Source organism: Ictalurus punctatus, chromosome 23 (assembly GCF_001660625.3).
Source record: "Ictalurus punctatus breed USDA103 chromosome 23, Coco_2.0, whole genome shotgun sequence".
In the NCBI taxonomy this organism is placed as follows: Eukaryota; Metazoa; Chordata; class Actinopteri; order Siluriformes; family Ictaluridae; genus Ictalurus; species Ictalurus punctatus.
The window spans coordinates 7,166,119-7,177,666 of NC_030438.2; the positions used below are offsets into that span (position 1 = coordinate 7,166,119).

The window sequence follows — 11,548 nt, forward strand, 5'->3', positions numbered from 1 at the left end:
GTCTCTGTCCTTGCTTTATTATTTCCTATTTATTAAAGATGACTGTGTCATGGCTGTTCATGAATAAAGTCCACACTTATAAAGCAGCAGTTTCCCATAATGACAGAAAAGTGTATTGAGGATAATGCATTCAAGTTGTTTAAGCCTCATTCTCCAGGATCTACAGCATGGTATGAAATCATTTGAGTATTATTTCAAGATTTTCAATTGATACCGCATTTGCATTGATACCGTAGGTGCAGCAGGAGGACAGAGAGGCTTCCTGGGATGCATCCGCTCCCTGAAGATGAACGGCGTGACCCTAGACCTGGAAGAAAGAGCAAAGGTCACTCCCGGAGTTAAACCCGGATGTTCGGGTCACTGCACCAGTTTCGGGATGTACTGCCGCAACGGAGGGAAGTGTGTGGAGAAATACAACGGCTACTCGTGCGACTGCAGCGACACGGCTTATGACGGACCCTTCTGCACTAAAGGCGAGTGTTTAGCGTTCCGTTTAATTTCATAGTAATATCATAAATACTCTTGCTCTGATCGTTTTCTACAGCGCAGCTGAGTTCTCAGATCTGATTGGTCGGATGGTTGCTTAGATCTGGACAAGAAAAAAAATTGTCAAGCCCCATATGGCAAAATATTCCGCTTTTAATGATCTTAACAACTAATCATTGGTCAGAAAATTTGCAAGAATTAAACACTTATGCTGCAGGGAACTGTTTGGAGAAAAGCTAGAAACAGGAAAATTCACTTATAATACTTTTTTTTAAATAATAATAATAATAATAATAATACATTTTATAAAATAAAAAAAAGCGCCTTTCACGACACCCAAGGTCATTTCACAAATACTACATGCAAATACAATTCATAAAACACTAAAACACAATATTATATATATATAATTATATATATACAGTAGCTCAGTCTTATTGCTGTTTGATAGTCCTTAATCATCCACAAGTTTATGTCATGAAGACAGGCTATGATCGTACTGTACGGAAGAGAGGCTGAAGGCTTCGTGGACATGTAAAGCTGAGTATCATCAGCATAGCAGTGAAAGTGAACACCATGATGTCGAACGATATTGCCGAGTGGAAGGAGATAGATGATAAATATGACAGGCCCCAAAACTGAGCCCTGGGGAACGCCTGGGGAGCTCTCTGGCTTGCAGCTCATTATTTGGACAAATTGTGTCTTGTCAGTGAGGTAGGGTGTGAACCACTGATGTACAGTGCCAAGGACTCCAGTGTTAGCTAGACGTTCTAGAAGAATTCGATGAGAGATGGTGTCAAAGTCTGCACTGAGGTCTAGGAGGATGAGAATGGAGAGTAGTCCAGAATCAGCTGTGCAAAGAAGGTCACTTACAGTATATAGTCTTCTTGTATGCAAAGGTAAACTCATGATAACGATTCAAATGTTTGATGTAAAATTCAAACTGATACATTCATGATACCTACATACAGTTACTCAAGCCACCATGTGTATAATTGTCAATAATGAATTCTCAGTCTTGTTGCCTCTGGGTCAGTTCAGTTCCTCGAGTCGTTCAGCACAGCGTTGAGGTTCAAAAATCCTCCTTATAGACGTTTCAGATGTTTTTAATTGTTGTTTCTATGATACGCGTCGTGGAAATGCAACAAACTTATATTGCATTTACTTATACTTTATGCTCATGTGTCATGCTTTGAATACGTTTATTCTCTCGTTATCTCTCTTGATTTTCCATTATCCTCTTTGTTCTACCTCAAATGCAACAGTTTGTGCATTAGCTGGATTTTGCTGCTGCTGTAATAGGCATATATATTACTCTTACTCAGCTAAATGAGCCACATGAGCAATTTTCCACGCTTGTGCTCGTCAAAGACAAAGCACTGTGTTTACAGAAGCACACGGATGATGACAACCATTTTGTCATGCCTGTGTGTGCAAGTTTTAAAGCCGCAGACAATATCCATATCCCATGATCTTCGGCTCGCAATCTCACAGCTTGTGCAGTTATTACTTGTGCCTATCATCACCGGTTATAATTAGTGATGAGAGATAGAGCAGATTTGGGTGGGTAGAGCTGATAGAGCTGAGCTTGTCGCTAACAGAGCAAGCTGTGTGTTTGTGTTGCAGATGTTGGAGCTTACTTTGAGGCAGGAACCCTGGTCCGCTATAACCTGATGCCGGAGGTGATGTCCTCAGTGTCCAGCATGGATGGAAAGGATTCCGCCCCGTCTCTGCCGTCAGACACGAACCTAACCCGAGAGATCGTGACCTTCAGCTTCAGCACGTCCAGCACTCCCAGCATCCTCCTGTACATCAGCTCAAGGATCCGTGACTACATGGCTGTAGTGCTGCGACGCAACGGTACATAGAGTGGTGCTTGAAAGTTTGTGAACCCTTTAGAATGTTCTATATTTCGGCATAAATATGACCGTTCACTGATCAGATTTTCACCCGAGTCCTAAAAGTAGACCCAGTTAAACAAATGAGACAAAAATATTACACTTGGTCATTTATTTATTAAGCAAAATGATCCAATAGTACTTATCTGTGAGTGGGGAAATTATGTGAACCTCTAGGATTAGCAGTTAATTGTAGAGTGGTCAACCAAGAAATATAGCTCCAAGTGCAAGACGTGTAATAGACTGCGAGGTCAGAAAGGAACCCAGGGTAACTTCTAAGCAACTAAAGGCTTTAGAAGGCTACTGGAAAAATGTTTTGTGGATGGATGACACCAAAATAACCTTTTTGATTTAAATGAGAAGCGTTATGTTTTGAGAAAGGAAAACACTTCAATCCAGCATCAGAACCTTATGTCATCTGTGAAACATGGTGGTGGTAGTGTCATGGTTTGGGCCTGTTTTGCTGCATCTGGACTAGGACAGCTTGCCATTATTGATAGAACAATGAATTCTGAATAATACCAGCTAATTAATCTGTCCATGAACTGAATCTCAAGAGAAAGTGGATCATGCAACAAGACAATGACAGTAAGCACACAAGTCACTCTATCAAAGAACGGTTAAAGAAGAATAATGTTAATGTTTTGGAATGGTCAAGTCAAAGTCCTGAACTTAATCCAATAGAAATGTTGTGGAAGAACCTGAAGCAAGCAGTTCATGTGAGAAAACCCACCAACATCCCATAGTTGAAGCTGTTCTGTACTGAGGAACGGGTTAAAATTCCTCCAAGCCGATGTGCAGGACTGATCAACAGTTACCCCAAACATTTCGTCGCAGTTATTGCTATACAAGGGGCTCTACACAAGGAGATACTGAAAGCAAAGATTCACGTATTTCACGTATTTACTGTATATACTATAATATCTATAGTATAAAACAAATATCTCATTTGTTTAATTAGCTTCTCTTTATCTACTTTTAGGACTTAGTGTGAAAATCTGTTGATGTTTTAGGTCATATTTATGCAGAAATATAGAAAATTCTAACAAACTTTCAAGCACCACTACTGTACAGTCCTCAAACAGTAGACTTGTTCTCAACATTAAATAAATATATATTTTCTTCAACATTGAGCTTCTCATTAAATGGCCTGAGATTGAATGCCTCTGTGTAATGATTTCCTCTAAGTGCCTTAGCAAATCATTTATTTGTGTCACTTTAGTGTGCAAAACATAGTGGAACTTTTAGAAAGCATCTCAGTTTAACCAATACAGCTAAGTAATGTTTAATGGCTCTCTGTCACACTCACGCGTATCGACTTAGACACACTTGAACACACAAATGCATCCAGAAATAATTCAGACTGAGTTTTAACGTCAGTGCAGTGCAGTGTGTGTGTGTGTGTGTGTGTGTGTGTGTGTGAAAGTGGCACAGTAAGAGAAAAGTGTCTCCTTCACCTCATTGTTCATGCTTAATCCTCTCCAAATAAGAACTCTCTCTCTCTCTCTCTCTCTCTCTCTCTCTCTCTCTCTCTCTCTCTCTCTCTCTCTCTCTCTCTCTCTCTCTCTCAGGTTCTCTACAGCTTCGTTATAACCTCGGGGGTCTGCTCGAGCCCTTCACCGTCGATCTAGATCACCGAAACATGGCCAACGGACAGCCGCACAGCGTCAACATCACAAGAATAGAACGAGAAATCCACGTCCAAGTGAGAGCCGCCATCACACACAACCATCACACCCTCATCTTCTAATATTGTTTAGCATTAACACTCAGGTTTTATTTTCAGTTGGACATGTAGTGTCTCTGTCACTTTCTGTAATACACTCATCTCCTGAGAGCGAGCATCGATCGGTAAGCAGTGCAGCACAGTGAGAGGTGATGAGGTCGAGGTGTGAAGCAGCATCCAAGGTGTAGTCTGGATTAGTGTGTGTGAGTGTGTGTGTGTGTGTGTATGTGTGTGTGTGTGTGTGTGTGTGTGTGTCCTTGAGCTGTGTTACCTTCTGTTCTTCCAGGTTTCGATCAGTGTTGATCTAAACTAGTTTACAAGAATTATTTCTAATAAATTCTCTTGGGGTTGTCTTGTTTTCAAAGTATCTTGTAGCTCTATGTAGAGAAAATGTCCTCTTTTTTTTTTGTCTTTGAGTCTTGATGAGAAGAGATGAGTGGCCCTGAGGACATTAAACGACTCTCTCATTGCATGCTTTATCAGGGGCGTAACCTGGCCTGGGCATTCGGGGCTGTAATCCCGAAGTTTTTCTTTTCTTTATCCCGAATAATTCTCCTCTTGGAACTGTTTTGTCACTACGTAATCTTCAGTGAATTAAGTGTTGTATTTTATCTTCAGACAATCAGACAGGGTGTACAGGAAAATACGTGGAAATGCTCATATCTTATTGGCTGACATGTCTCAATTCTGCCAAATGCTACCTCATATAGTCAGTTAGCGTGAGGGGAAAATGGGCATATGCTGATTTTTTTCACTGAAACACTGACATCTTCTCACGCTGAGCAGGAAAACAAGGTGGGTAAATGTCTATATGATTTCTAAGTGACGTGAACGTGATAGGAGCAGAGCATAAGGACAACTAAAGTACTTTGTACGGCATTGTAGCAGCTAAACCCATACTGTACAATGATCGCTTAGTTGTGTGTCTTCTTGGCTAGCGGCACTAAACTAGCCTAGTCTCATGTTAGGAAGTCAAAAAGTTTGATATATTGTAGGTCTAGTAGTCCTGGTAGTGAAAACACCAGAGGCAAGTTTTATGATAGATCCAACTTTTTTGTCTGATCATGTCATACACTGACAGCTAACTTACGACAGCTTCCATAAAACAAAAGTTATGCTGAGCTGAGAACGTTGAGCTGGAGAATTGACCATAATTTTTCTCATACCTGTACCATTGAGGTGGTTCACATCAAGCAGGTTCATCAGCAAGGTTTTTACAAGCAGATTTGGAAAGTCACTCTATTAGCCGTTTTCAACGCTCATTAGTGAAATCGCCATCGTATTATGGGTTTTTTAGGATTTCCATCACGTAGGCTTAGTAATAATGAAAATAGGTCTCTGATATGTCTGATGAAGCTGGTTTGAGATATTCGAGTGGCTGGATTATTCATGTGCAGATTATGTAGTAAATCAAATTCAAACCCTTTCTTCTCCAGTTATCACATTCTTGTAAGCAATTAGCCCTTACATGCAAGAATTGCATGCACGGAAACAGTCTATTTACAGTAGAGGTACATTTTTAAAAGGTTTTTTTCTTTTTGATGGAGAAGAATCTGGGCTCAGTCCCAGATGATTACCAGTCCAGCTAATGCCCCTGTGCTTTACCCTCAAATTTGTACTTTATTCTCAGAGGAATTCCCTCAGTGAGGCGACTAGTAACACTTAATTAGTCACCAGAAGGTTGTCAGTTCAAATCTCTGCACTTTCCATCTGCCCCTGTGGGCTTTTAGACCATAACTAATAATCATTAATAATATACAGGCTTCCTCACTTGCTGTATCACTTTGAGGATAAATAAAGCTAATACTATTTTAAAATGTAATTCAATGCTGTTGTGGTTTTGTTGTTGTTGTTGTTGTTGTTGTTTTTAATCTGTCCTTCATGTTCCACAAGGCCAAGTTGGAGCTTATTTACGACTCATTAGCAGATATCATTTAAGCTGTGTGGCTCTCGGAGAGTTTGGAGCCTCCGGGAAGCGTTTCACAGCGACTTTTCTCTCAGAGTCAGCCATTAGCATCTTCTGATAAAAGTAAATAAGCTCAAAGCTATTAAATGTTGTCACATTAAAACTTCTTGAATCTGCCACTCCGAGCTCCTCATCAGCAACGTCCTTAGAGATGAGCTACAAATTCAGGAAGCACTGAGGATCATTTATTTAGCACACTTTGGTGGAATAAATAGCTTCAAACGAATATGAAGGACAACGGTGCAGTCAGAGTGTACTTTCAGTACAGGTCCACTAGGTGGAGATTGAGAGCTGATTCTAACAGCAAAATCTCTGAGTCTGTGCAATTCACACATTTATAACAAGAAGAAGAAGAAGAAGAAGAAGAAGAAGAAGAAGAAGAAGAAGAAGAAGAAGAAGAAGAAGAACAACAACAACAACAACAACAACAACAACAACAACAACAACAACAACAACAACAACAACAACAATTATAATAATGTGTGTGTGTGTGTGTGTGTGTGTGTGTGTGTGTGTGTGTGTGTGTGTGTGTGTGTGTGTGTGTGTCTTTCCCATAGCTGGACCACTATCCTTCGGTCAGCTACACTCTTCCTGAAGCCTCAGACATTCACTTCAACCTGGTCAAGACTCTCTTCCTAGGAAAAGTCTTTGGTAAGCTCCATCCTCAGCAATAACACGCTTTCTGTCATGCTCACTTATTTCTGCAGCAGGATGACGTCATTATTTATTAACATAAGGTCCAAATAGTGAGTCCTAATTGGTTGAATGTGGAAAGTTTGTAACATGGTGTATATAACTTTCATTAAGCCAAGATAATAATTCAGACACGTTTAATGTCGCATTCAATGATTTTCACGTGAGTACAGTTTAGTGATAATTACTAATAAATATATAGGGTTAGGTGTTAGTAATGATTGGTATAGATGTTGGTCAATGTTGCTCTTCAACTTCTTAGAATTACATAGAAATAATTGAATATACTGTAGATTAGGTGTACGTATCTGTATATTAGTCCATATCACAATATCATTAAAAAGGGAGAATATTTCTTCTTCGCATGATCTTCAGGAATTTGGACATTGTTCATTTCATATTTGCCCGGATTTAATCACTGCTTGTTGTAATACATTATTTTTGCCACTAGATGGTGGTAGGACCCTGCTGTATGCCCATATCCACGTGGGCTGGCTTTCATACTTCAGCACTTAATGATTTTGCTGGTGATGTTGTAATATTTCCTCATTCATTATCCTACACATGATATGACATATGAAGCATTATATACAAAATCCATATGGTGGTGAAAGAATGAATGTTTTTGCTGCTATATCATGATAACAAGAACTAACATGCATGGACATGTAGTTTCACAACATTAAATGTGCCTATACAGAGATGTATGATGCAATTGCTGTGAGAAAAATGGAATAAAACACTTGTTTTACAATGCCGTTATTGTAAAATAACCAACTTCAAGGAGGTGTAACAGCACGTCCCCTCAGATGCAGACTCGCACTCTGTTGGTTTATTTATTTATTTATTGAATATTTATCTATTTATTTATATTTGTTCTGTTCAGGATATTGACTCCTTTTAGCAAGCAAGATCTGGAGGTAATAAAATGACATGTACATATTGTAAAACCTGTGTGGTAGCTCACCGAAAGAAAAGTGTGTGTCTGATTCATAACTCCTGGACCCTTTCATAAAGTTTATGTTCTGTAGTTTATGCAGAAAGCAGCAAGGACTCATCACCCATCACAGGCCCATACAGGGAGGTGACAAGGAAGATGATTCATTTTAGCCCTCTGCAGGGAAGAAGTCATGAACAGATTTATAGTTATTCTGACCCACTGACTGTGTGTGTGTGTGTGTGTGTGTGTACGTGCGTTACATCCTAATTAATATGATATTGTTCGCAGACTAAAGTGTTAATACTCCATTGTGTTCTGAGTCTGTAAAGATAATTGAGAAGGGAGCTGCTCATCCGTTTGTGTCTTTCTTTTTCTGTCTTTAGAATTGACTGTTGGTGCAACAGAGTAGCATTCACGCTATTGTGGGAACATTCGTGAAGCTCAGTTACTGACAATGCCAAACAGAGAGTCTCTTTCACCTGTCAAATCACAGTGATGTTGATGTCTGTATGTGGAAGAGGGCAGATAGCGCATTCCTCAGAGTGTGTTATGCTGCCTTGTGATGCAGTTCAAAAAGGAAGCATGTGTTAGAGCCACGGTTCCTCAACTGGTAGCTGTTGTGTCATGGGGATATCTGGCTGATAATTGGCAGGTGAACCAAATTGGAGAGAAATAGTCAAATGTCCAAAAAAAAAAAAAAAAAAAAAAAAAAAAAAAAAAAAACCTTTGTTAATATTTATTATTTATTTTTAAATGATATGGCATTGAATCGGATGCCTGAAAACTGTGATCCAAATCATCTCCTAAGGTCATCTAATATGAAAACCATAAACCCCCATGTCCTGAAGATGTTCTTGTGTGAAAACTTACCGCTCTACACCTTTACTGATAGAATCAAGATTCACCATGTCATTCATTCTGTCACGTTACAAAGTTGGATAAGGAAGGAAGCACAGATCTTCAAACAGTTTAATAAACAAACAAACAAACAAACAAACAAACAACAAAACTAAGACAACTCAGCAAAATACTGTGGCTAAGGCTAAACATGGTACAGAGACACAAGTCAAGACAGACAATACGTAAGAGGAGGAAGCTGTACAAACAGTGGCTATATATATGAGTGCTCATTAAACAGCGTGATACAGGTGCAGGTGGTCATGTGACAATGATGTAGTATGTTGCAGTGGCTGCTGGGAAATGAAGTCCAGAGTTACCTCCTTGCTGTATGACACATTCAACATGTTGTTTTTTTTTCCTCAAATCTGTTTATGTAGATAATCTGCATATATAATCTTATAATCCGTATGTGTATAATTTCAGTATAAATCATTGCATCTAGTACATTACAGGGTGTCGATCCTCACTGGTTCTGCTTTTGATTCTGTTTGAGCTTTGACAACTGCATGATGTCATCTGCTCCTGTGCGAATGTGGTTCAGCTCCACGTGTGCATGCGTGTGTGTGTGTGTGTGTGTGTGTGTGTGTGTGTGTGTGTGTGTGTGTGTGTGTGTGTGTGTGTGTTTCTGTGTGTGTGTGTGTGTGTGTTTTTGTGGTCTTAGTCATGGTCCCTCTTGATTGTATTACACCTCTCTGACATCATCAGTGGACAAGGTTAGACTCCAGATCCATCCAGTAGATACTACCATTATCCGTGTTTTCCTCCAGCTCACTCTGATTCGAAGCTGCGGATACACACACTCCCACACAGAGAGATAAGAGGTTCACAGTGTTGATATAAAGGAGGAGAGAAAGGAGGGAAGGTGATTTCTTTTTGATAGGACAGAGAGAGAGAGAGAGAGAGAGAGAGAGAGAGAGAGAGAGAGAGAGTACACTGCAACCTGGCTGCTTTTCAGGTAATACAGATGTTCTTATTCTGTGTAAACAGCCAAGAATAATACTGTAGCTGCATGCTATAATTATATCATGTTATATTCATAATTTATGAAAATGATTGTGTGGCTTTGTGTCCTTTATAGGTGTATATATTCTTTGTTATTGAGGGATGATACCTGAACTAAATCTTATTTTGGGTATCTGTGTCTGAGGCTCGAGGCTGAGTACTCGCAGTTGGCACTGCTGGTGTATAAGTTTGATCTGCAGTATTGGGACCCTCTGTGTGTGTGTGTGTGTGTGTGTGTGTGTGTGTGTGTGTGTGTGTGTGTGTGTGTGTGTGTGTGTGTGTGTGTGTGTGTGTGTGTGTGTGTGTGTGTGTGTGTGTGTGTGTGTGTGTGTGTGTGTGTGTGTGTGTGTGTGTGTGTGTGTGTTACTTCCAGTGCAGAATCGTGCCAGTCAGAAGGTTACTGGAAGGACATGCCATCTCTTTCTTTATCCCTCATTAACTTTTTTAAAATAACAATCTACCAGGAGGGTTTGATGATTAACCTGCTGATTCACAAACTAGTTTTTCCTCTATCCTATCCTTCATTCCTGATCTGATGACAATCAGATGGATATACTACTGATTAGACAGTCCTGTAATGCTGAAAAGAAGTTTCATTGTATGCCTGGCACATTCATCCAAAACATAGATTTCAGTGTGCTCTCAGGCATAAGCATTATTTGTTGCTTAAGGAAAACTTGCTGTTTCGCCTCGGTAATTGATGTGTTAAGATGTAACAATGTCAATCATGTTATTCATAAAGAGTGATGTATATTTGATAAGAAAAACTCATAAAAACCCATGAATAGGAGTGCATCACTGCACATGCCTTTTTTCTCAGTTCTAGCTTGGCTATTCTTCATACACACTCTCTCTCTCACACACACACACCAGTGTTAATGAATGTAAGTCAGCTTAATCCCAGCATTTCCACAAGCAAAGAAAGATACTCAAACGCAGTAATAATGATCCGTTTTATTTCGTGAGTGAAATATTATACGTAAAATGCCTTAAATTGTAATATTTTTCCCATTGGCTTCTTTTTAGGTTTTTCCTGAAATAACCACACATGTGCAAGCATATAAATTAGCAACCCACTACAGTAGATTGGATGCTTGTTTATTTTGGGAAAATAGATACTGTATATTTTGACATGAATTTTAAAAATAGTTAATGGGTGAGATTGCCTGACTATTAGAGGGAGTGTGAGCCAAAGATGGTGTGCTGTTACGGAGAATGTGAGCAAAGCTAGGGAGGTTGGGTGGAGGGATAGTGAGCAGCCAGGTGAACTGCAGTGTTTCAGTGGAGGAATCGTAAACCAACTGGTGAATTATGGTGGTTGAGTGGAGGAATAGTGAACAGGGTAGTGGATGGTGAAAGTTGGGTGGAGAAACAATGAACACGCTTGTGAATTATGGAGGTTCAGTGGAGAAATAGTGAGCAGACTGGTGAACGATGGAGGTTGGGTGGAGGAATAGTGAACAGGGTAATGAATAGCGAAGGATGAATGGAGGAATAGTGAGCAGACTGGTGAATGACAGAGTTTGGGTGGAGGAATAGTGAACAGGGAAGTGAATGGAGGAGGTTGCATGTAAAAATAGTGAGCAGACTGGTGAATGGTGGAGGATAGAGAGCAGACTGGTGAATGGTGGAGGTTTGGTGAAGGATAGAGAGCAGACTGGTGAATGGTGGAGGTTTGGTGGAGGATAGAGAGCAGACTGGTGAATGGTGGAGGTCTGAGGTGCATTTTTATGCACATGTCATATACAAGCTCAGACTCTTTCATCACACCATGTTCTGTCTAAAAAAAGTCTACATCCATCCATCCATCCATCTATCCCTCCATCCCTCCAGTAAGCATTTGTCTAAGATAAAACATTTCATCACAAAGCAAATAGTAGGAATAAAATCAGATCTGAATCACTTTACTGTTAAGTTTTAATGACATCCATTTGACA

The 11,548-nt window shown here is 39.8% G+C and overlaps 1 protein-coding gene across 1 annotated transcript in view; it reads left to right on the forward strand.

Moving 5' to 3' along the window:
- LOC108256478 (contactin-associated protein-like 2) overlaps window positions 1-11,548 on the forward strand; it is a 139,302-nt gene that overhangs the window by 125,285 nt on the left and 2,469 nt on the right. The window contains exons 18-21 of the mRNA XM_017453397.3: window positions 237-473; window positions 2,113-2,346; window positions 3,956-4,089; window positions 6,634-6,727. Coding sequence (XP_017308886.2) covers window positions 237-473; window positions 2,113-2,346; window positions 3,956-4,089; window positions 6,634-6,727 — 699 coding nt within the window. The remainder of the gene's footprint in view (window positions 1-236; window positions 474-2,112; window positions 2,347-3,955; window positions 4,090-6,633; window positions 6,728-11,548) is intronic.